The following is a 26,784-nucleotide window of genomic DNA, read 5'->3' as shown; positions in this document are numbered from 1 at the left end:
GAGCTAGGTGAAGTCAGCCAAGGAGTGAGTCTTCTGTTCTTTGTTTTCCATGGGTTTCTGTTTAACTCAGAGGAAAAAGTCCAATGGCAGTTAGCAAGGGAGGGAATATAATGAGGTGTGAATGATTTCTCATGGTTGGGAAACTTAGTTTTTAAGGTTTCTGGGGTCTCCTTGGCCAAGAGGGTCTGTTCAGTTGGTGGAGGAGCTAAGGATTTTATTTTTATTTCACAATAAAATGAATGAATTAAACATTTAGTGTAAGTCCAATGTTTTATTTCCTACAAAGTTAACTAACATTTTTTATCTACTACATAGCACTCATACAAATGATTTCTCTCTTTCTTACATGCACACACACACATTGTTTCACTAATGTGAATATTTTATCAGATTTGAGTAATTATTCAACTAATTGAACAACTAATATTTTATCAGATTTGAGTAATTATTCAAGAATTACATCATTACAGTGAATTATAATGTTTCTGAAAACAGTAAGCAGAAAAGATGATTAGTAAATGTTAGCATTAAATGAAACGAAATGTGAAAGTGGCGATATCTGGGTGCCTAAGGACCTTGTCTTACAGAGTTCTCAAAGTCAGCAGCCAGTCTCAGGGCCCGCTCATAGTACTCCAGGGCTTCATTCATATTTCCTTCCAATTTGTAGACAAACCCAAGGAGGCTCAAGCTTTCCAGATCTAATGCATTTCTCTGAAGTTTCCTTAAAACCAATTTCTTCAAAGAATTGATACTTTTATCCCTTGCTAATGATGCCTGTTCTATTTTTATAGCTTTTAAATAATGGATAATTGCATTGATGTCAGATTTCTTTTGAAATTCCTGAAACCGACCATAGTGGAAATGTATGTCTTGCATTGTTTCTTCTACCACTGGTTTCATGCATAACATTTTTCGAAAAGTCTCTTCAGCTTTTCTGTGATTGCCTGCTTCTATATACATTCTTGCCAGGTCTAGATGAGCCACTTCAAATGTGGGCTTTTTTTCCACTGCATATTCAAAATGAAATATGGCTGATCTTATCATTTTGTCTAGCTTTTCTCTATTCTGCCCTCTAGGCTGCCCTTTTGTAGCCTCCTTGATTTGGATCATTTGTGACCTGTAGCAAAGCCCTATCTGGTGATGCAGTAAGACAGAAGTGGGTGTTTCCTGCAAGGCCTTTTTTAATAACTCAAGAGCTTTATCCACAGAGCCTTTTCTTCGGTAAAACTTGGCTGCATATCGAAAGACATAGGTCTGTGAGGACATGTTGGCCAGAGCTTCTTCAATGTACTTTTCTCCTTCAGCTTCCTGTCCTTCATCCTGAAGCTTCAGGGCAAGGAGAACCTTAATATATCCATTGTCTGGATTTAAACGGACAGCCTGCCTTAGGGGAAGCAAAGAAAATGGCCTGTGATATTTTGTGGCTAATTTAAAGCCATCCAGGCGATAGGCAGAGATCGCATATCCAGCGCTGGATTCAGGGTTTTCAGGGTCCACTTCAAGCACCTTTTCAAAGCAGGCCTTGGCCCGTTCATAATTCTTTCCTCCACACTTCAGCAAGGCCCATCCTTCCTCACAGTCTATTTCTGGACACTCCATTCTATAGCGGAAGGGATTTGAAAGCTTCTTGCAAATGTTCTCCACCTTGTCCAGGTAAGTCTGGGCTTCTGCCAGTCTGCCCATGTGGTAATACATCCAGGCAAAGTTGCCCCAGGTCACCAGACTCCTCACATTTGCTTGGTTGTCATGTTCTTTCTGCATTAAGTTTTCAGCTTCTTTTAAGCTCTTCAGGGCTTCCTCATTCTGGCCTTTCAGGTGTTTCACATAGGCTAGTAGGTTGTGTATTCCCACACTGTATTTGGTGTCTAGGAATTCAATCTGATCCAAGACTCTGTTTTCTAAATCAGGCATTTCATCGTCATCAATGGATAACTCCCATGTAAAGTGACATCTCAATTGCTCCAGACTATCCTTGACCTGATGATCATCACCATTTGTACTGTAAAAACAAAAACAGATTTTCTTTGTTAGGTGAGGAACAGCTAAAAGAAAAAAGTCAGATAAAATACCTTGTATTTTAGTGCTTATCCTTAAAAGGATCAACTTACTTAGGTTTCATTAAAGTTAACATATTTTGAAGTTATTCATGGACTGTTGATATTGTTTGCTTGGCTTCATATGCTGGCTAGAGCAATTTCCAGCCAAGTAACTATTCTGTACTTATGAGTCCTATTTGTAGAATGGAGATAATGATAGTATTTATCACACTGGGTTTGGTGAGGATTAATAAACATATGTGTAAAGCACTTAGAGCATATTATATGCTACATAAGAGTTTCTTATTTTAATATTAAGATAATTAGGACAGAGGTCAGTTAGAAATGCAGAACCTTAGGAAACATTGACTTTAGGACCTTACTCTGCATGTAATGCAACAAATTAAGACCACATGCAAGAGATGATATTTGACTGGGTTTTTTTTTTCCATTTTTTTTACTTGGAAATAATTACAGATTCACGGAAAGTTGCAAAAACAGTACAGAGATCCAATGTATCCTTCACCCAATTTCTCCAATGATTATATCTTACACAACTATAATACAGTAGTTCAAAACTAGAAAATTGACACTGGTACAACAATGCTTTTGTATAGTGCTATGTCATTTTTTTCACGTGAGCCTATGAGACCGCCACTTTGATAAAGAAACGAAACTACTTTTCACTACCACATCTCCCTCATATTACCCCTTTATGGTCACATCTGTCACCTCCTCACCTGTACTCCCCTAACCCTTGGTAACCACTAATTTGTTCGTCATCTCTGTAATTTTGTCATTTCAAGAATGTCATATAGGCTGGGTGCGGTGGCTCACACCTGTAATCCCAGAACTTTGGGAGGCCGAGGCAGGTGGATCATTTGAGGTCAGGAGTTTGAGACCAGCTGACCAACATGGTGAAATCCTGTCTCTACTAAAAATACAAAAAAAAAATTAGGTGGGCATGGTGGTGCATGCCTGTAGTCCCAGCTACTTGGGAGGCTGAGGCAGGAGAATCGCTTGAGTCTGAGAGGCAGAGGTTGCAGTGAGCTGAGATCATGCCACTGCACTCTGGCCTAGGTAACAGAGAGAAACTCAGTCTCAAAAAAAAAAAAAAAAAAAGTCATCTAAATGGAGAATTTCATATAAAAGGATAGTTCAATATACAAAAATTAATCAACGTAATATACCAGAATATTAAGGGATTAACAGAATATACCAGAATATTAACAGAATATACCAGAATATTAATGTAATATACCAGAATATTAAGGGATTAACAGAATGAAGGGAAAAAAATACATGACCATCTCAACTGATGCAGGAAAAGCATTTGACAAAATTCAACACCCTTTATGAAAAATACAACAGACTACAGACTACTAATACAGGGGAACTATCTCAGCACAATTAAAGCCATATATGAAAAACCTATAGCTAGTATCATATTCAATGGTGAAAAAAGGGAAAGCTTTTCCTCCACGATCAGGAATGAGGTAAGATGCTCCTTTCACCACTTCTATTCAACATGGTACTGGAAGTTCTAGTCAGAGCAATTAGGAATGAAAAAGAAATACAAGACATCCAAGTTGGAAAGGAAGAAGATTATCTCTGTTCACAAATGGCATAATTTTATATGTAGAAAATTCTAAGGATTGTACACATTAACAAACACATTCGGCAAAATTGCAGGATACAAAATCTACATGAAAAATCAGTCATATTTCTATACAGTAACAATTTAAAAATCCCAAAAGGAAATTAAGAAAACAATCCCATTTACAATAGCATCAAAAAGAAAATAATATTTAGCAATAAACTTAACCTAGGAGGCAAAAGACTTGTACACTGGAAACTATAAGACTTCTGAAAGAAATTAAACTATAAGACTTCTGAAAGAAGCAATAAATAAATGGAAGGACATCCTTTGTTCGTGGATTAGAAGACATAATATTAAGATGTCAATACTACCCAAAGTGATCTACAAATTCAATGCAATCTTAATAAAAATCCCAATGACATTTTTTGCAGAAATAGAAAAATTCAACCTAAAATTCATATGAAATGTCAAGGGATCTCAAATAGCCAAAGCAATCTTGAGAAAGAAGAACAAAGTTGGATGTCTCACACTTTCTGATTTCAAAACTTACTACGAAGCTACAGTAATCACAACATTACAGCATTGGTATAAAGACAGATGTATAGACCAGTGAAATAGAATAGAAAGCCCTGAAAAAAACCCTTACTTATCTGACTGTATTAGTTAGCTCAGAATGTCATAACTCAATACAACAGAGTGGGTGTCTTAAACAACAGAAATTTATTTTCTTACAGTTCTGGAGGCTAGAAGTCCTAGATGAAGTGACAACCAATTTGGTTCCTGGCAAGGAATTTCTTCCTGGATTGCAGATGGCTCCTTCTTGCTGCATCCTTAAGTGGCCTTTCCTCAGTGGCAGAGAGAGAGAGAGTGAGCTTTGGTGTCTAAGGACACCAGCTCTGTTGGATTAAGGCCTCGCTCTTATGATTTTATTTAACCTTTATTACCTCTTTTTAGACTCTATCTCCAAACAACAGTTCAACATAAGAGGGTTAAGGCTTCAACTTAAGAATTTGGGGCAGGGGTGGGTGGGAAGTGCACAATTCAGTCCATAACAATGGTGGAATGATTTTCAATAAGAATGACAAGACCATCTAATGGGGAAAGGATGGTCTTTTCAACAAATGGTGTGGGAAAGCTGTATATATGATGAAAAAGGGTAAAGTTGGACCCTTACTTTATGCCATATACAAAAATTAACTCAAAATGGATGAAAGACCTAAATGTAAGACCCAAAATTATAAAACTCAGAAGAAAGGAAAAAGCTTTGTAACACTGGATTTGGCAATTGGCAATGATTCGTTAGATATGATACCAAAATCACAGGCAATAACAGTAAAAATAGTTAAGCTGGACTTCACCAAAATTAAAAACTTTTATGCATGGAAAGATACTATCAACAGAGTGATAAGACAAATCACAAAATGAAGGAAAATATTTGCAAATCATGTATCTGATAAGGGATTAATATACAGAATAGATAAAGAACCTCTACAACTCAGCAACAAAAAAACAAACAACTGATTAAAAAATGGGCAAATGACTTAAATAGACATTTCCCAAAAGAAAATATACAAATGGCCAATAAACATATGCAAAGATGCTCAATATCACTAATCATTAGTGAAATGCAAATAAAAACCACAATGAGATACCACTTCATGTCTGTTAGGTTGGCTATTATTTAAAAAAAAAAAACAGGATATAACAATTATTGGTGAGAATCTAGAGAAATGTGCACTGCTAGTAGGAATGTAAAAGGGGGCAAGTGCTGTGAAAAATGGTATGGTAATTCCTCAGAAAAATTAACCATAGAATTACCATTTGATCCAGCAATTCCACTTTTGGTTTTATACCCAAAAAGAAGTGAAAGCAGAGACTCAAGTAGATATTTATTTGTCCATATTCATAGCAGCATTATTCACATAGCAAAAGGTAGGAGCAACTTAAGTGTCCATTGATGGATGAATGGATAAACAAAATGTGGTATATACATACAATGGAATATTCAGCCTTAAAAAAGAAAAGACATTCTGATACATGTTACAACATGGATGAACTTTGAAGGTATTATGTTAAGTGAAATAAGCCAGTCACAAAAGGACAATATTGTATGATTCAATTTATATAAGCTACCTAGAGTAGGCACATTCACAAAGACAGAAAGTAGAATAGTGATTAACAGGGACTAGGGTGCCGGGTCTGTCCCACAGACCCTGGCTGATGGATGAAATGAGTACTCAGACACAGGTATGCAATGTAAGAGCAGCTAGGTGACTGCCTGGCTCTAGTGGCCAGAGAACATCCCCGAGAAGCTGGAGCTGCTTACTTTTATCGGTGCAGGCACAATGCCGAAAACCTGGAGCCAACACAACCTGTAGGGAATTAACACTTATTGTTCCCCTTTCAGGGAACATCACGCATGTGGATGATCAAAGATCAGTTCCTGGTCAACATAAATAAACAAGCCTGTTTAAGATACATTCCCCCAAACTCCCTTGTACCTACTCCTTGCCCTCTGCCTCAGAGTTATAGAACAGCTGCCTTCAGCTGTTCTCCGCCAGGGCTCTGCAGAACCTTCTGACCTTTCAGAAGGCTTGCATTCTTTCCCTATAGTTTTTCCCATCACTCTGACTGATCCTCCACACTGGGGGAGGAGGGAATAGGAAATTATTGTTTAATGAGTACAGAGTTTCAGTTTAGGAAGATGAAAAATTTCTGGAGATGGATGGTGGTCATGCACAATAAAGTGAATGTATTTAATGTCACAGAACTGTACACTTAAAAATGGTTAAAATGGTGGATTTTATGTTATATATGTTTTACCATAATAAAACAATTTATGATTTATTTATGGCAAAGGTACTCCAAACAAAGTAAATAGAAAAATAATGAAAACGTGGAAAATGTTTGTAATACAGAGAAGATTCTCATCTGTAATATACAAAGTGTTTTTGTAAATTGGTATAGTTCAACAGAGCACCGGAAATCTATATGAATAGATAATTTGTAGAAGAGCAAATATAAATGGCCAATAAATATGAAAAAAAATGCTCTGGATCAAGACAATGACTCATGCCTATAATCTTAGCACTTTGGGAGGCCAAGGCAGGAGATTTGCTTGAGGCCAGAAGTTTAAGATCAGTCTGGGCAACATAGTAAGACCCTGTCTCTATAAAAAGAAAAAAGATGCCCTAAGCCTCTAGCCATTAGAGAAATGCAAATTAAAGAAGCAATAATTTATAACTTTATTCCATTCAGATTGGCAAGAGTTTAAATGGATGAGACACAATTTCTGAAGCCATGAATTATTATGGCCTTCAAGATCAATCTGATGACAGCCATTAAAATTGATAGTAATTAAAATCAAAATTTTAATTTTAAAATCAAAATTAAAATTAATGATAGTCATTAAAATTACATTTCCTTCAACAAAGTAATTCCACTCCTCAGAATCTATCTCCCAGAAAAAAATAACCAGTACATAAGGATGTATGCTCAAGAATATTCATTACCAACACTGTATATATTAGCAACAAACTGGAAATATTAATAGGGAATGGTTAAATAAATTAAGGTATATCTATACCATAGAATATTATGTAGCCACTAGACTACATGAATTAGATCAAAACTAGTTGAGTTTGATGGACTTTCATAATATACAGTTAATCAAGAAAAGTGAATTGTAAAGAAGTGTCCAAAACATGACCCTATTTTATAAAGAACCAAATCCTTATATATTTGTATGTATGTGATTACTCATGTATGGAGAAATATATGTAAGTATACTTACAGCTCATCAACAAAATGATAAGCAACCCAATTTAAAAATGGGCAAAGGACTTGAGTAGACAATTCTCCAAAGAAGAATCACAAAGGACTAGCAAACACATGAAAAGATGCTCAACATGATTAGCCAGTAGAAAAATGCTAACCAAAACCATGAGCTATCACTTCTCACCCAGTAAGTTGGCTACAATAATAATTTTAGAAAAGGAGAATAGATGAACAAGTATTGACAAGTGCTATGGTTTGGATACAGTTTGATTGTCCCCACCAAATCTCCTACTGAAATTTGATCTCTAGTGTCACAATTTTGGAGGTAGGGCCTAGTGGGATGTGTTTGGATCATAGAGGTAGGTCTCTCATGAATGACCTGGTGCCATTCTAGTAGTAGTGAGTGAATTCTCATTCTTGTGAGACTGGATTGGTTCTTGGGGGAATGGATTAATCCTTTGAGAATGGGTGGTTATAACGTCAGGATGCCCCCTGGGTTTAGACCCTCTTTGTATGTGCTTCCCCTTTGACCTTCTCCAGTGTGTTTTGACACAGCACCAAAGCCCTCACCAGAAGCTGAGAAGATGCCAGCACCATACTTCTTGTATGGGCTGCGGAACTGTGAGCTAAATATACCTTTCTTCTTTAGAAATTGCCCAGCCTTAGGTATTCTTCTATAGCAACACAAAAAGGACTAAAACAATAAGGATGTGGAGAAATTGAAACCCTCATACATTGCTGGTGGGAATGTAAAATGATGCAGCTGCTGTGGAAAACAATGTGGTGGTCCCTCAATAAGTTAAACATAATATTACCATATGACACATTCCTGGGTATACTTTCCTGGATGTTCCACATCTGGATATGTACTTAAGATACCTAAAAACAGGTGTTCAAATAAAAACTTGCACACAGATGTTCATAGAAGCACTATTCATAATGGCCAAAAAATGGAAACAACCCAAATGTTCACCAACTGATAGATAGAAAAATGTAATATATCCATAAAGTGGAATATTATGTAGCCATAAAAAGGAATGAAGTACTGATACATGACACAACATGGATAAACCTTAACAACACTACACTAAATGAAAAAACTGATCCAAAAGGTCACTGTTGTATTTTTTTTTTTTTCCTAATTTGGCCTTGAGGTCTCTCTTATGAGAGTGGCTAAAATCTACAGCCCTGCCTTGAAAGAGCTTCCGGGTATTTGGTCATGGATATTTACAATGTGCCTTTCTTGGGATACTTCTTTATTTTGATGAACGGCCTAATGCCTAAGCGTCTGATCTATGTCTAGGTGTCCCCTTTTATAGGAAACTTGTTTATATCGGGCAGATGCCCTTGTGGCTCTTGCCTGACCTGTGTTTAGTTTATTTCTACTGAGACAGCCACTCTCTCGGAAAGCCATGACCAGTAAAGAAGAGTTTGAGTGTGTTGGTCAGGTGAAATACAAAGGAGGCAATTGAAAAAAATAGTATGTGAAATAACAGAAGCAGCTTATTACTTACAGATCCAGAGAGAAGACGGTAATATGCCTTGCAGGGCCAATGGGAAAGGGGGAGCCATTGAGGACATGCCTGCTCAACCAGCGAGTGGGGAATGTGGGCCCAAGCCTTTATGGGAGGCCAGGGCGTTACCTAGGTGGGTTTCCTGTGCAGAGTTCTATTTGGTGGGTTTAGAGCAAGCAGGTGCAAGTTTTGCCAAGGGGTCATGCTGTGACTGAGAGGTGGTCACTGCAGCACATCTGCCTGGTCCATGTGGGGTGGGGGCGGGGTCAGTGGGGGCAAGTCAAATAGGTCATACCCTACTATGCTATAGGGAAGTGGTCACCAGGAGGTAGTCATAGAAAGCAGATATCTGGATCAGTCACATTGAGGAACTGGAAAAAGGTGGAGAACTAGAAACTGTCTCAAGGGTGACTGAGCCCTGCTTCTGGAATGAGAAAGTCCAACTTAATATTCAAAAAGCAATGCTTAGGAAATATAAAATTATAAAAATTCAATATAGCCACATAGTATGTGTTTCCATTTATATGAAATATCCACAATAGGCAAATCCATAGAGACAGAAAGCAGATTAACAGTTGCTGGGGCCTGGGGAAAGAGGCAAGTAGGGAGTGACTGCTTAATGGCTATGCAGTTTCTCCACATAGTGAGAAAAATGTTCTTGAACTAGATAGTGATGATGATTGCACAGTAGTATCATGAATATACTAAATACTGCTAAATTGTATACTTTAAAGTAATTAAAATGATAATTTTTATTTTACATGTATTTTATCACAATAAAAAATCGCACTGCTAACCTGAATAAAATTCTACAAATTATATATATATATATATATATATATATTTTTTTTTTCCTGTAGTACATGTTGACATAAACATAAAAGCAGGAAAACATAAAAGCAAATGAGTTTGCCATCTGAAATAATCACATGAGCCCCCACTGGCACCCTTTGGGAAACATTGATTTAAAGGTTTAATGAAATATCATTGAATGTAGAGATCCTGGTCCATATCTCAAAGCTACCACTTATTGTCTGTGTGATCTTAATATTTCTAAATCTAAGATTCCTTATTATAAAATCAGGATCATACAGCCATGCACTGCATAATGATATTTTAGTCCACAAAGGACCACATATTTGGTGGTGGTCCTATAAGATTTTAATGCCACATTTTTGCTGTACCATTTCTATGTTTAAATACGTTTAGATAAACAAATACTTGCCATTGTGTTGCAGTTGCCTACAGTATTCAGTACAGTAACATGCTGCACAGGTTTATAGCCTAGGTGTGTAGTAGGCTATATCGTCGAGGTTTGATGTTTGCATAATGATGAAATTGCCTAACAGCTACATTTCTCAGAGTGTATCCCCATTGTTACACGATGCATGACTGTGTAAGTACCTGCCTCATAAGTATCTTTTGAGAATTAAATGGAATAATTTACACAACACTTTTAGAAGCCAGGCTGGCACTTAATACGAATTCAAGAAGTGATAACTACCTTTATAACATTTAATATTATTATTTTAATTATCAGTACCAACTCCATCTGTTTACAGAGGAGGGTTCATCATAGGCCTGTAATGTGCATTTTCTGGAATTTTTACCCCTTCAAAATTTTGCCAACTGGAGCACTGAGGGGAAAATTTACAAATCAGTATTAAGTAATGGTTTTGTTTGTTTGTTTGTTTGTTTGTTTTGAGATGGAGTCTCGCTCTGTTGCCCAGGCTGGAGTGCAGTGGTGCAATCTCAGCTCACTGCAACTTCCGCCTCCCAGGTTCAAGCGATTCTCCTGCCTCAGCCTCCCGAGTAGCTGGGACTACAGGTATGTGCCACCATGCCCAAATTTTTGTATTTTTAGTAGAGATGGGGTTTCACCATGTTGGCCAGGATGGTCTCCAACTCCTGACCTCAGGCGATCTGCTCACCTTGGCCTCCCAAAGTGCTGGGATTACAAGCATGAGCCCCCTCACCCGGCCTAAGTAATGGTTTTTAAATCAGCTGAGAAATTCCCACATTAGGCCCTTTAGGTAAGGAAGATACGGATCTTCCCAAGCAGATGTGGATCATCTTCAGTCAAGGATGTACCAAGAGCCTGGATTTTCCAGGGAAGAGGCAATCTGTTTATCTTAAGCTCAGCCTGATTGAGAAAACCTGTTGTAAGAGGCCAGCAGTGCAGAAAGTGAGACCAGAAGCCTATAGAGGAAGGCTGTGAGCTTTTCCTACCACATCTCCACTGTATTACCCACAAGACATCAGAGAGGCTGCAAGACTGAGGCTTTCACATTCTTGTGGGTCCTGCTTTTTCTCTATGGTAAAGAACCTGCAGAAAGCAATGCCTCTAAGACAAGCTGTCCATTCCTTCCCCAGATCAGATAGAAGTGAATCTGGTGGGAAAGAATCTCTCAGATTGGGATCATTTTCTCCCTTCCTGCAAAACTCTTTTCCCATTTCCCTCGCCTACTTTGGGCTACAGCATGAGGTAAGCTTCCTCAAGTTCATGCTAACAAACATAAAAATGCATTAATTAAACAATTTATGTATGTGTGAACGTGCACAGCATGCACACATTCAGTCCATAAGCAGATATTCAAATTGAGGAATTAGAAAACCTGACCTCACTGAGATCTAACCTGTTGAAATAGTATTTAATTACCATATTTTCAAAAACTTTAGACATTATGGCAGAGGAGCAAAGAAATCCTTACCTCATGGTTGCTGTAAATTAGGCAGCCGTTCTGCAGGGTTTCGCTTAGCCAGGCTCCTCCGAGATCTGGCTATTCTGTCTTGCGGATTTTCAGTTACGTTTAAACCCCAAGACAGGGTTATATAAGGGAGCTAAACAGCAGCCAATGGTGTAAGCTGTGGGTGTGTCCTTGCAAGTTGGAAACCTAGGGAAACCGAAAGGGGAAAGTGAAACTAAAGCTAGCTGAATTCCTGCTGGCGCGGGGGAGAGGGGGGGCGGGGAGGCGGGGGGGGGCGGGGAGGCGGAGGGGCCGCGGCGGGGGGCGGAGGGGCGGGGGGGGCGTGGGGTGCGGAGGGGCCGGGGGTGGGTGGAGGGGCGGGGGGGGAGGAATGAAACTTTGTTTCTATTTTGATAAAACAGACAAACTGCAGACCTGCAACCGTAGATGTTTCTAGTGCTGCAGAAACCCAATGACTGGCCAGCATTTGGAACCAGATTCGCGTCCTCCCTAAAGAACATCAGTCCATTGCTGCCTATCGAGGCAGTTGCTGGCTGGATTCTGGATGAATACACAGAAAAAGGAGAATTGAAGGAGATAGCTCTATTTTCAGTTTCTATATTTAGAAGGAACCTACTATCAAATATAAAAATCTACTCTTAATTAATCGAGTAACAAGGCTTTTGGTTGCTACTTTTGGTTTCAGCTTGACGGAAATAAGCAACCAATCTGGTTTAGGAATGAAGGAAAGAGGCCAATACCTAGAAAGACTTCTAACCCCTGATGACTTAGGCAGGAGGTAAAAGCAAGGAAGTATGGTTTGAAATAGAGAGCCCTCTATTGCTCCAGCATGGACACTGTCATTCTGAATCAAATTCCAGTACAACCTCAACCACAGTTCATGGAATTTGAGTTTAAATAGTTAGCAACTACCTGGCACATAGAAGCATGCAAATAAGTGGTGACTATTATTATTATTATTTTCAGTCATCAAGTTAAAAATAATGATTCTTGGCTGGGCGCGGTGGCTCATGCCTGTAATCCCAGCACTTTGGGAGGCCGAGGTGGGCGGATGACGAGGTCAGGAGATGGAGACCATCCTGGCCAACATGGTGAAACCCCCTCTCTACTGAAATACAAAAAATTAGCCGGGTGTGGTGGTGCGCACCTGTAGTCCCACCTACTCGAGAGGCTGAGGCAGTGGAATTGCTTGAACCTGGGAGGCAGAGGTTGCAGTGAGCCGAGATCGCACCACTGTACTCCAGTCTGGTGACAGAGCGAGACTCCGTCTAAAAAAAATAAATAAATAAAACATAAAAAATTGTTGTCCAGGTGCATTGGCTCAGGCCTGTAAGTCCCAGTATTTTGGAAGGCAAGGTGGGAGGATCACTTGAGTCCAGGAATTGTAGACCAGCCTGGACAACATAGTGAGACCCCAGCTCTACAAAAAAACTAAAAAAAAAAGCTGGGTGTGGAGGTGTGTGTCTGTGGTCTCAGCTACTCAGGAGGCTGAGGTGGGAGGCTCACTTGAGCCCAGGAGGTAGAGGCTCTGTGAGCCATGGTCACACCACTGCACTCCAGCCTGGGCAACAGAGTGAGCCCCTGTCTCAAATAATCATAACAACAACAACAATATATAAAAACAATGCTTCCTTTAAAAAAAGCTGCCTACTTTGTCTTTTAAAATAAGAAGCAGAAGAGGAGCAGGTGCAAAAGTATTTTCCTTTTGGAAACACTTAACTGGGCACACTGCCAGATCTAAACAGTTTCTGCTCAACTCCCTGCCAGACTCATCTCCCATGTCAGCTCTCCCCAATTCTGTAAGCTTCCATAGAGAGTTCAACAACTAGTTAGAAAGTTCTACACAAATAAGAATTTCTGAATTAATAGGACAGGTTTTGTCATGCACTCAGATACATGATCAGGCCATAAGCAAATGCTGAAATAGATGAATTAGAAAACATCTCCTTTTGGGGAGCAAGATGTCTTTGGAATTCTTATGGGAAAAAATGGGTTTTCAATTTGCCAATGCACTAGATAGCATGCAGAGATATGAACAAAATGTTTATCTTGCCATTGCTGTGAATTTGGCAGCAGTCTTGGTTCTACGGGGCTATGGCCCAGGCTGATTAGGTATTCAGAATCTTGCTTAGTGTCTCTTTGGGATAAACAAACCCATGAGGGACACAGGATGGAACAGCATTAAGGAAAGAAAAGCCAATCGCACGCACGCGTGTGTGTGTTTACAGATAGAAAATGGGAACCAGAGAGGATCAAACATTTAGAAAATGAAATTTCAGCACTAGGTTGTGAGTTCATTCCCAGGAATCTAAGCTGGGTTCTGCAAGGGACTGACCAGTTATGATAAACTGCTTCACCTCTATGAATCTCAATTTCCTCAGCTGATAAGTCATTTGGAATAGGTTGGCAGATCTCAACCCTCACTGCACATTAGAATCAGCCAGGTAAATCTCAAAAATAATGCTAACTACGCCCATTCCAGAACAATTGAACATATCCTTAGGTACAGGCCCCTGGCTCAGTATTAAAAAGAAACCTTCAGCCTGGGCACAGTGGCTCACGCCTGTAATCCCAGCATTTTGGGAGGCCAAGACGGGCGGATCACCTGAGGTTGGGAGTTCGAGACCAGCCTGACTAACATGGAGAAACCCCATCTCTACTAAAAATACATAATTAGCCGGGTGTGGTGGCACATGCCTGTAATCCCAGCTACTCGGGAGGCTGAGGCAGGAGAATCGCTCGAACCCGGGAGGTGGAGGTTGTGGTGAGCCAAGATTGTGCCATTTCATTGCACTCCAGTCTGGGCAACAAGAGCGAAACTCCATCTCAAAAAAAAAAGAAAGAAAGAAATCTTCAGGTGATTTTGATGTAGACCTGTGCCCTGCACTGGGAACCAGGGCCTCAATTATCCCTAATGTCTATTGTATGTCTGAAATTCTCTGACTGAGAGATATGGGACTCAATCCCTGGACCCACTTCCTGTTCTGTGAGGCCCAGATTCAGTATTTTAGTACTCAATGCCTTGTTTCCTCACCTACACAATGGGTAATGAATTCCTCAGTCTCCTCTTCATTCACAGGATGATATGGAAAAAGAATGTTATTCTGAGTGTATTTTTTTAAAATTATAATATAGACAAATGCTAAGCCATTTCTGCTGAAGGATCTCAAATATCCAATCACAACTTATTAAGGAATGGGCTCCATAGAAGTTTCCCCTATCTTTTCCAAGGTCATCTCTTGTAGTCTAAAATCTCTTATCAGCTTGCTAATGGCCAGGTAGAATAGGATCTAGTGACCTGGTTACCTAATGAAAAGCTGATTTCTTGTTAGAAACAAATTCAGCCCCTAGGTGGTACTACTTCCTTGGGCTTCTCTGTCTCCTCAGCAGTCCTTTCCATCAGTTTGTACTGCAGAAGTTGCTACTGTACTTGTTTTTTGGTAATCAAGTTAAATGAAGGCATTGTAGTGACATGAAAGACACACAAGATGCTTTCATGCTAGAATCATAAAAACCAAAGGCTTAACTGAAGCAATCAATCCATTTCCATTTTCCTGCATCTTTGATTTTCCTCAGATTTTTCATTTAATTATAAAAGTCAGGTTTCTAGATATTTCTCTTTTTAATTTATAATTTAACATTTAACAATTGGAATATCTCTGCTAATTACATGTTATATACTCTTTCGAATGTATTCAATCACAAAGATATTTTTAGCTATGGCCTATTTTCTGAGGAATGTAATTCTCAGTGTTCTGACCACTGTATGAAAACTATTTTCTTGGCTTCTGAGATTTTTCCTAAACTACTTCCAGTCGCATCCATGGAGAGAGGACTTGGACTCCAGAAATTCTTCGTTGTAAATGATTTGATGACTTACATATCTTCTCATGAAACTTCAAGAGACCTCTCAGCCCATGATACCACTCAGCCCGCCTTGACCCACAGTTTGGTTTACTGCAACCTATTCAAGTACTACTAGAATTTTTATCAGCTCATTTTTTTTTTTAACATTTCAGGCATATTTTGAAACAACTATAGACACAAGAAATTTCAGAAAAGATCCTGTGTACTTTTCATCCAAATTCCCCAAATAGTGACATCTTATATAACTGTAGTACAATATTAAAACCAGGAAAATGACATGGATACTGTGTATATATTTTGAAGATAAAATATGACATGAATCTTACAAACTCAGGTACACTGGATGTTTTTACTTAACATAAAAAATCTTACATACGTATTTTTCCTCCCAAACTAAACATTCCTTTTCTAAGTGATACTAACTTAATTATTCATGTGATCTATTATATAATACACCAACAACCGTCTCTGAATAACAAAATTAACAAAACACCTCCAGAATGGTGCTAAGTAGAGTTTAAGAATTTTTCTCGGCCAGGTGCGGTGACTCACACCTGTAATCCCAGCACTGTGGGAGGCCAAGATGGGCGGATTACCTGAGGTCAGGGGTTCGAGACCAGGCTGGCCAACATGGCGAAACCCTGTCTCTACTAAAAATACAAAAATTAGCTGGGTGTGGTGGCACCCACCTGTAATCCCAGCTACTCCGGAGGCAGAGGCAGGAGAATCACTTGAACCCAGGAGGCGGAGATTGCAGTGAGCTGTGATCATGCCACTGCACTCTAGCCTGGGCGACAGAGCAAGACGCTGTCTCGAAAAAAAAAAAAAAAAAAAAAAAAAGAATTTTTTTCCGTGTTAGTTTTGTCTATAAGCTATATTCTATTAAAAATGTGGAGTCAAATTACAGCGCATTTAAAAATCACTTGGAATCCTTCCTTCCTATGTGATTTTATCCACCATTCCCTACATATTTTGGATCATTTGTCTCAGTTTGCTGTACTTTTTAGATACTGCTATTTGCCCTTTTTATCCAAACATTTTATTATTATACATGGTCAAGCAGAGAGAAAAGTTGCGAGTATTTTACAATGAACACTTGTATAACTAGATTCTACAGTTAACATTTTACTATATTTACCTTATTACAAATCTATTCATCCACTCATTTCTCTATCCACCCATCCATTTATTTTATATTTTCTTTTGCATAAAAGGGCCTTCAGTACAATTAATTGATAAAACATTTAGCATACATACGTGGATTGCTTTTCTAAATATAAATTTGGTTTTATAATTAGGCAAAATATTGACATGGTTGCAAAAACAAATACAAAGAAGTCTGGCTCCTGTTGCTGTCCCTTTCCTTTTTCCTCTCTTTCTTATTGGTAACCATTACAAAATTTCATTTATCCATCCACTGTTTTCATTTTAATACAAGCAGGTAGATATAAGTTTTATGTACCCTCCAATTTTTTCTCTCTTCTTCGCTGGCCCATATTGCATGTAGAAGCCACTGATAAAAGCAGCACTTTAGATGATATTCAGCCAACGAATCCATAATTGTTTATTGATTCCCTCTTACGTTCCCAGGGTATGGTGAATTGATGTTGATAAAATAGATTTTTTTTTTTTTTTTTTTTGAGATGGAGTCTTGCTCTGTCGCCCAGACTGGAGTATAGTGGCACGATCTTGGCTCAGTGCAAGCTCCACCTCCTGGGTTCACGCCATTGTCCTGCCTCAGCCTCCCTAGTAGCTGAGACTACAGGTGCCCGCCACCATGCCCGGCTAATTTTTTGTATTTTTAGTAGAGGCGGGGTTTCACTATGTTAGCCAGGATGGTCTCGATCTCCTGACCTGGTGATCCGCCCACCTCGGCCTCCCAAAGTGCTGGGATTACAGGCGTGAGCCAAGGCGCCCAGCCTAAAATAGTTTTAAGACTTACTTGGTGCTCATCCAAACACATACACACACACACACACAAACACACACACACTCTCTCTCTCTCTCTCACACACACACACACACACACACACTCATATACCCACAGACTCATAAACTCTATTAAGTAGATGCAGTTGCAAAAGGTTTTGGTTCCAGTACCTGGAGTGGTGGGAAGGTTTCAATATTAATTAATGAGTGAATTTGATTCAATAAAACCTAATTTCCTGACAACTTACTAACTAGCTGAGTAATTTTATTTCATTTGTGATGAATTCAGCCAAGAGGACTGTAAATCTCTTGTTACTTCTCTTTGCCAAGAGTAACCAGTAGTTAAGGAGCAAATAGCTGTCAGTTTACTAACAATTACAGAACTGAGCCAAACCAAAAGCTTAGAGTTGTCCAATTAGAAGAACATTGTCTCTTTGTTTTCTAATTAGTAGAGATATGTCCTCAGATGTCTCATTTAGATTAATTCCATGAGTGGAGGCAAATCTCCCCTACAAGAAGCTCTGTGGCAGTTACAAGTAAGGAATTCAGAGGCCAGGTGAGCCTGTATCACACCTTGTTTACAGGGAAAAGTCAATAGTAGTTTCCTCTGGTTAAATTGAATAAGTGTGTTCTTTGTTTAGTATCAACAAAGTTGAAAAAGGTGTTACTCCTGTGCTTTCCAGGTGTCATCTAAATGACTCCACTCCCCTGCCTCCCCACACTCCCAAATCTCCATCATTGGTCAATACCCGCTCTCAAGGATCCAAGTAACATAAGTCAATCTTAAAATTCCATGGCCTGTAGTAGTAAATGCCTCCCTAGTTTTTTTTTAAATTCTTGGTAGGAAGTGGTATATGGTGGCATGCACTTATGGTTTTGGCTACTCAGGTGGCTGAGGAGGGAAGATTTCTTGAGGCCAGGAGTTTAAGGCTACAGCGTGCTATGACTGTGCTTGTAAATAGCCACTGAACTCCAGCCTGAGCAACATCACAAGACCCTGCCTCTAATAAATAAATAAAAATTATAAAAATTCTTGGTCAGGTTTCTATTCCATCACTTCCTCTGCTTCAGGCCTTCTAATGCTGTGTAAGTTGGTTCTACATTTTTCTATTTGAAATCAAACACAAAATACATGTTTTTGAATATCACCAATAAAATACACTCCAAGAATCTGTGATCTTAGCAAAGCTCTTAGGTGTAATCTTAGATGTGTGATTTTAGGTGTGATCTCAGGTGTGAATAAATGTCCAGCAGTGTGTTTGGGTCACATAGATCCCTTGTGATTGCCAGCAGCTGGGCACATGTAAACAAAAATTTGAATTTATTATAAGGTTATAGGCTTGGCTCACTGACCAGCAGGTCCTGGCTACAGTAGGGCCTTGGGAAATAGAACTCCAGCTAGAATGCTGTAGAACTCCTGAAATTCCCTCCTTTCTGATTCTTGTCTTTGCTCATTTATTTTACTCTTAGGTTTTGTTGCAGGTCAGTGACCCTGGCCACATGGAATAGAAACCTTCCCTGTTTAGGTCTCCTTTGTTTGGGAGACTGAGGATGAAAACTGCTCATTCCAAAGGCAAAATTTTAAGGAAAATGATTCTTATTGTTCCAGCAGATGTAGGTGCCTAAAACGGCATTAATAAGCCTTGGTCAATGAATGCAGGGATGTGTTGTGGAAGAATAGATGCTCCTGCCGCAGACACATGGATTGAAGAGGAAAAAATGAGGGGGGTGGCCAGGCAATAGAGTATGTGTGATACCAAAGTATTTTGTATTTCATCAGGTTATACATTTTTGAAGGCAGCAATTGGGAAAGACTGTTGTCTCAATCTCAAATAATGGAATTCAGAAACTATGATAAAGTATAGAGTTTATTTGAGCAGAAAGCTTGAGGGTAACCACTCAGGAAACACAGACACCTAATGATTGGAGTCAGCATTCCAAAGTGGGGAAGTTAAGGTTTCACTTACATAGGCAGTAAACAGGGTTGCAGCATTTTCCATATAAGGTCAGTACACACATTATAGCAATTTGATCGGTTACTACTTGCTACATTCCAAGAAAGATTGCTTTACCATTCCATCAGGAGGGATGATACTTTCAGGGGGTCTTATGTCTGGTGCCACAAGGCCTTTCCTGATCATTTATAGGAAAAAGCAGAAGTTGCAGTTGCACGCTACATAACTCACTCCACACAGCCACATTCCTCTCAAGGCTCAAAATAAGGTAAAGTTCCAACAGCTTTAAGTTTGCATTATTCAATTTCATAGTTGTTCTATTTAGTTATAAGACCATTAAATGGGTAATGGTGACCTCTATGTTAAAACATAGGGTTCAGGTCAGCAGCCAGCCTCAGAGCCCTCTCATAGCACAGCAAAGCGTCACTTACTTCTCCTTTCAATTTGTGGATAAGTCCAAGGAGGCTGACACTTTCCACAACCCGTACATTCTGGTGAACACATCTTTTAGCCAATTTCTCTAAAGCGTTAAGAAGTTTTTCCCTGGAATGGGACATTTTTTCTATTTTCAAACCTTTTAAATAATGGGTAATTGCTATATCTTCAGATTTCCCAAGATGTTCTTGGAAACAGCCGTAGCGGAAATGAATCTCTTGCTTTAGCTGATCTTCAAAGATCTTCATGCGTAAGACTTTCTGAAAATGTTCCTCAGCCTTTCTGTGGTGGCCTATTTCTGCATACATTTCAGCCAGGTCAACATAGGCCATCTCAAATGTTGGCTTTAACATTATAGTCTTTTCAAATTTGCATATAGCCAATTGAACCAATCTGTTCACAGTTTCCCTATCTTGCCCTCTAGGCTGCCAGTTTGTAGCTTCCTTGATTTGGATCATTTGTGCCCTGTAGCAAAGCCCCATTTGGTGATGCAGGAAGGCAGAAGTGGGTGTTGTCTCCAAAGCCATTTTTAAGAGCTCAAGAGCTTTATCCACAGACCCTTTTCTTCGATAAAACTTGGCTGCATATCGAAAGACATAGGTCTGTGAAGATATACTGGTCAGAGCTTCTTCAATGTACTTTTCTACTTCAGCTTCCTGTCCTTCATTCTGAAGCTTCAGGGCAAGGAGAACCCTAATATATACATCATCTGGATTTAGCCTGACAGCTCGTTTTAGGACGTGCAGAGAAAATGCCTCATTCCTCCCTGATGCTGTGTTAAAGCTATCCAGGCGATAGACAGTGATTGCGTACCCAGTATTGAATTCAGGGTTTTCAGGGTTCCTTTCCAGAGCCTTTTCAAAGCAGGTCTTGGCCCGTTCATAATTCTTTCCTCCACACTTCACCAAGGCCCATCCTTCCTCACAGTCCATCTCTGGACACTCCATTCTATAGCGGGAAGGATTTGCAAACTTCTTGCAAGTGTTCTCCACTTTGTCCAGGTAAGTCTGGGCTTCTGCCAATCTGCCCATGTGGTAATACACCCAGGCAAAGTTGCCCCAGGTCACCAGACTTCTCATATCTGCTTGGTTGGCATGTTCTTTCTGGATTAAGTCTTCACCCTTTTTCAAGCTCACCAGGGCTTCCTCATTCTGGCCTTTCAGGTGTTTCACATAGGCTAGTAGGTTGTGTATTCCCACGTTATATTTGGTGTCCAGGAACTGAATCTCTTCCCAGATCCTGTTTTCTAAATCAGGAATTTCAGGGGCTTCAATTAACAACTTCCATGTAAAGTGACATCTTAGCTGAATCAGGCTATCTTCAATAAGCTTTCCATCAGATTCTTCACTGTAAAAATAGGCAGCAATTAATTACATTTTGTTAAAGTATTCTGTCCACTGAAAATGAAGGCAGCACTTCAAATAGTCAAATATTCTCTATCCTAATATCCCTGACTCCATTATCTGGTGCCTCTCTGGGTTCTACAGTCATGTCATTAGGACAGAGAACAGGTTGACATAAAAACCATGGGGAAATGCTAATCATCTCGTAGTACCAACAGATAGGTTACATGAAGTCTAAAAGTCAATTCAAAAGAGGTTAATTCTGCTAACATCAAAATAATCTCAGCACCACCCTCAACACTGCAAAACCTGTCTTCTTTCTGCTTCCTCCCGACTTTGCAGTGCATGACTAATGCTGTCAGAAGAAATGTGGATAGAAGGTTCACAGAAAGGTGGGTTCCTTACTCATCTTTTTCATGTTCTTAACATGTAAACACATTTTGGTTTTCTCTCCTCCCATGAAGTGTTCTGAGTAAAACATGAGGGCCAAATACGGTTTCAAATGCTGGACTTCATGAATGCTCAAGCCAGGTTGGAGAATGTGGTAGGGTTTCCTGTCTCCTTTGCCTGTGTGAACTTACTCAACCAATCCTAAATGGAGGGGTTCCAAATGGGTGGAACCGCCTCACAAGGGCAGCGTTACTGATGGGGACAGAAGGAGAGGCATGAATGAACATTACATAGGTCAGATGTGTCTCTTTGAAGAAGTGGCAAGTCCCACTTTTGTAAGTCAGTGTTCCTGACATCAAGTAACCCTAAAGCCTAGCGGAGGACAGGCTATCAAAATCTCAACAATTATAGTAATCTCTCAGCCACCCATGAGGAAGAGAGAATAATATGAAGTCAGTGGGACCAGAAGGGTGTTTTTCCCCAATAGTTTACTCTCCTCTGAAGTGGAACTGAAGTCCTAGTCTCCCTATAAGAACATGAAGGATGAAAAAGAAATTTGTCCTTAATAGTTGAAAAAGTGGTCCTCACATCCTATGTAAGTATATTTACCTCTGTGTTCTCAACTAATTACCTTACAGTCTATACTTGACATGTTTCCTATCCATTAGGCCCAAGGAATGATCCCAGAGAGGACCATTATGAAATTTTCTTTTACTCTATATATGGCAATGTATAGCAAAAACAATTTTTATATAAATCCCGACTCAATATAACCATAATATAATGTAATATAACCATAATCTAATCACAAAAAACGGATGATGAAACATTCTTTTTTGAAAATAAAGGGAAAGAAAAAGTTCACGGCCAGGTGTGGTGGCTCACACCTGTAATCCTAGCATTTTGGGAGGCCAAGGTAGGCAGATTGCCTGAGCTCAGAAGTTCAAAACTAGCCTGGGCAACATGGTGAAACCCCATCTCTACTAAAAATACAAAAAATTAGCCAGTGTCGTCCCAGCTACTCTGGAGGCTGAGGCACAAGAATCACTTGAATCTGGAAAGTGGAGGTTGCAGTGAGCCGAGATCATGCCACTGCACTCCAGGCTGGGCAACAGAGCCAGACTCTGTCTCCAAAAAATTAATAATAAAGAAAATAAAGGAAAGTAAAGGAAAGAAAGGAAGAAAGGAAAGGATTCACAAGATAATGAATAGCACCACAAAGTTGGGCAGAGGATACTCAGGCTTATGACTGCTGCTTCGAGCACAGCTGGCAGCCCAATACAGCCCTCATTTTTCCCTCAGAGTCTCCATCTAAAAAACTCCCTACTATGCTTAGACCCTCCTTGAGTGCATTCCTGCCCACAATCCCAAACCATCTTCTCCATCCTTGAGTCTGTGGAATGTGAGAGTCCTGGCACTGTCTGTTCTTGCTTTAGGATAGGACTGTATAGTTGACTGCTGAGATGAGGAGTCCCAGAAATCTTCCTTCCAGCTGTGGCCCAGGAAGATTACCCAATGAAACCTGTGTGTGGGCGTGTGTGTGGGACATATGCTGGGTGAGGTGGGGTCAGGAGTAAGTAAAATCAATATTGTGCTTAAGAATGCTCACTGAAAATAGTCACCACACCTAAAGAGGATGGAATCAGGAAGAGTTTTTGACCCAAATCCTCCACTCATGCCCAGTGTAGCTTGTGCTATGATGAGAACAGACAACTACCCAGGGAAAATAATCCACACAGACTTCCATTACTCTAGAGCTGCTGGAATATTTGAAGATACGCCATTCCAAGCTTTCTAAATATGTGCCCAATCTCAGCATCTCAGCTGCTGGCCCACCCAGCACATTTGTGAGCAGTAGAAAGAGATCAGTCTTCCTCTGAGTGATCTAATCATGGCCATGCATTGATAGGTGGAAAAAAGTATATTAGATTTTGGCTTTCACTGAAATTGTAGAATTTCAAGTGCACAACTTACACAATCTTACAAGGCTGCCCTGCCAAGTTCCAGAAGAGAATTATTGCTTTTTCTTATAGGTGGTTGTTCATCAACATGTATCTTCTTGACTTGGGCCCTGGGAAGACTACGGAGTAGAATATCACCCTAGAGGTGTCCTCACTCTCTAAAATGGAAATGCTGAGAGCTTAAAGTCCTCCTTTTACCTGGTGAGCATACAGAAAGTGCCGTTATTAGTAGTATACATATTATCATCAAATTAGGCCCCAGCGTGGTGGCTAATGCCTGTAATCCCAACACTTTGAGAGTCCAAGGCAGGTGAATTGCTTGAGCCCAGGAGTTTACGACCAGCATGGGCAACATAGCGAAACCGTGTCTCTCAAAAAATACAAAAATTAGCCAGGCCTGGCGATGCGCACCAGTAGTCCCAGTGACTTGGGCTGAGGTGGGAGGATCACCTGAGCCCAGGGAGGTGGAGGCTGCAGTGAGCTGTGATCATGCCACTGCACTCCAGACTGGGTGACAGAGGGAGGCCCTGTCTGGAAAAAAAAAAAAAAAAAAAAAAAAGACGAGTTTGTGCATGTACGTAGTGACCTAATCCCTGTATGCCTGTGGCAGACAGGGACTCGTCACCATATTTTGTCAGGCATTTCCCTGGATCTTGTCCACTTAAGCTCCACTTCAGCTGTCTTGATCAATAAACATGAATAGAAGGAGGAGCTCAATCTGCTCCTCTGTCCCTCAACCAGTGGGATCAGGAGTATTTTGATGTGGGCATTATTCAGTCTGGGATAGTCCAGATTCCCCTTAGGCCACCTCAGGTCAGTGGCTTCTAGAAACATACACACAGGCCATTCCAAAACCTCTCACATAGACTAGCTACCAAGGCAGCAGGGAATGAAAGGCTTGCTTTCTGTCAACTCCACAGATGCAGACACAACTAACACCTTTTTTTTGTTTGTTTGTTTGTTTTGAGACGGAGCCTCACTCTGTTGCCCAGGCTGGAGTGCAGTGGTGCAATCTTGGCTCACTTCAAGCTCCGCCTCCCAGGTTCGCGCCATTCTCCTGCCTCAGCCTCCTGAGTAGCTGGGACTACAGGCACCCGCCACTACACCCGGCTAATTTTTTGTATTTTTTAGTAGAGGCCGGATTTCACCTTGTTAGTCAGGATGGTCTTGATCTCCTGACCTCGTGATCCGCCCACCTCGACCTCCCAAAGTGCTGGGATTACAGGCGTGAGCCACCATGCTCAGCCACAACTAACATCTTATGACCAGGAGCCCATTATATTAAAAAGAGAGACTTGGGTACTCTTGTGGTGAATTTTTTTGCAATCCTTCACTTATAATTTCTTCTCAAGACAGGTCTACATGTTTGCTAGAAAGGGATCTCAAAAGAGCAGCCCATTTTTCTGTAAGTTCTTCCTCTCCCACTGACTGCAACATCAGATGGGAGAACTCTAGCAGGTCAGAATACTTTTGAGTGAAAGCCTTTTCCGCAGGTCACCGGTTCTAACTACACCAGGAAAAAAAGAAATATATATTTTGTGGAACAAACATATCACAATGCCTACAAAATTTCTTATTTTCTAACATCTAGTATAGTGGTTTTTCAAATTTTAGCAGGCAACATGATCACCTGGAAAACTTATAACACACAGATTGATGGGCCCCACCCTAGAGTTTCTGAGTCAGCAGGTTTAGGGTAGGGCCTGATAATTTGCATTTCTGCTACCTTCCCAGGTGATGCTGATGTTGCTAGTCAGGGGACCACACTCTGAGAACAGTTAATTCAGTGAAAAGCAAATTTCATAGTAATCACAATTTCATAGTTTCACAGTAATCACAAAATTTGACTTGTTATCAAAAACAAACAAACAACAGAAAAACGGCCATCTCTGAAAGTAGCTTCTTTTTCCCACCTGAATTTAACCAAACTATCAAATAAAAAGAAAAATAGCTGCTTCTTCTCACCTGGATGCCTAAAAGAGTATTTTGTATATTAAAAGGATCTCAATGCTCTTGCCCTGACTGGTCCCCATGCCAGTCTCCTCTCTAGGCTCAGGCCTCTGTTCTCTGGTGAACAGTCTTTAAGTGTTGCCTGGGTAATTGTCCCTCTATTAGAAAGTGCTACAGAAATGACATCTTTGGAAATAAGATTGCTTTCTCGTTTATTTCCTTAAGAGCATTGCTGCTTTTATTAAGCCAGCTACGCTTACTATGCGAGCTCTGTAACAGGAGTTAGGAAACTTGCCTCTACATATATTCTCATCTTGCCCCTCTGGATCCACTTTCCTACATTCTTCACCATGCTCTGTGCTTGGAAGCTGATTCTATGGACTTTATTAACTCCAAAACTCTTTTATTTTTTACCTTCTTCTGGAGTTGGCCCACTGGGGAGCACCAGCCAGATATTAAATTGCAGGAGGAGGTGAAGGTTGTGGAATTAATTCCTAAGCTCCCACTGTGCTCTGCTTGAGGTTGTCAGTGATTTTTTTTCACCAAAGGCCTCTTGAGAAGCCCCTCCCCTACAGCTATAGCTTAGAGTCTCCTTGGGTCTGGCTCTCTTCTTGCTCCTGTAGGCCCAGGGTTATCATGTTACCACTGTTGTAAACCAACACGCCTCTTCCCGCTGCCCTGCAACCAACAAGCACTATTTCCTGTTGATTTCCCTAAACTTTGCCCATATCGTCTTAAATAGCCCCCTTACTAAACTCTTCTCAGTTATCATGTTGAGGGTGCCTATCAGGGTCAGAACCACCAGTGGGACAGCTCCCTTAGGAGAAGGCCTGTCAAAAAATTGGCCCTTAAGGAAAGTTTTAGAATTCAAAGTGTGCAGAAATAAGGTCAGTGAAGCAGAGAAAGCCTTTACCTCATGGTGCTATGAAGATAGCAGGTGCTCTGTAGTGCTTTGGTTCAGGCTTGGAGGCTCCTTCAATGTTTGTCCACAGAGTTCCAGGGCTTCTCAGATAAGCACGGTGCTTATATATGGGAGGTATATCCAGGCAGTTTTTTACACCCTCGATGCCCAGTGAATTGGCAGGGTGAAAATGATACAGAGAAATAGGGCTGTCTCTGCTTTGATTACAAATACATGCTGAGTTTTGGCAGCTAAGGGGATGGGTGTGTGAGAAGCAGTTTTGATACGCAAATTCCCTTGCTGGGGTCAATGTGGTGTAGGAGATAGAGGATAACTGAACTTTATGATGACATTCAGTGTTGTGGAAAAACCAGTGGCAGACAGGAACGTATATTTTTGTGAATCATGTCAGACTCTG

The 26,784-nt window shown here is 40.2% G+C and overlaps 2 protein-coding genes across 2 annotated transcripts; both read right to left on the bottom strand.

Moving 5' to 3' along the window:
* Positions 1 to 251: 251 nt before the first annotated feature.
* On the bottom strand, positions 252 to 12,416 carry IFIT1 (interferon induced protein with tetratricopeptide repeats 1). Its single transcript, XM_054503509.2, has 3 exons — positions 12,050 to 12,416; positions 11,639 to 11,821; positions 252 to 1,999 (listed from the first exon to the last, which is right to left on the bottom strand). The coding sequence occupies exons 2-3, from the start codon at positions 11,641 to 11,643 to the stop codon at positions 568 to 570; spliced, it is 1,437 nt and encodes a 478-aa protein (XP_054359484.1). The 5' UTR covers positions 11,644 to 11,821; positions 12,050 to 12,416; the 3' UTR covers positions 252 to 567.
* A 6,865-nt stretch (positions 12,417 to 19,281) lies between these two features.
* Positions 19,282 to 26,550, bottom strand: IFIT1B (interferon induced protein with tetratricopeptide repeats 1B). The gene is made up of 2 exons (XM_054503508.2): positions 26,379 to 26,550; positions 19,282 to 21,168 (listed from the first exon to the last, which is right to left on the bottom strand). Exons 1-2 carry the CDS (start codon positions 26,381 to 26,383, stop codon positions 19,749 to 19,751), a joined length of 1,425 nt encoding a protein of 474 aa, XP_054359483.1. The 5' UTR covers positions 26,384 to 26,550; the 3' UTR covers positions 19,282 to 19,748.
* Positions 26,551 to 26,784: the final 234 nt, after the last annotated feature.

This window comes from Pongo pygmaeus, chromosome 8 (assembly GCF_028885625.2).
Source record: "Pongo pygmaeus isolate AG05252 chromosome 8, NHGRI_mPonPyg2-v2.0_pri, whole genome shotgun sequence".
Lineage (NCBI taxonomy): Eukaryota > Metazoa > Chordata > Mammalia > Primates > Hominidae > Pongo > Pongo pygmaeus.
This window is presented reverse-complemented; position numbering and strand designations above follow the sequence as displayed.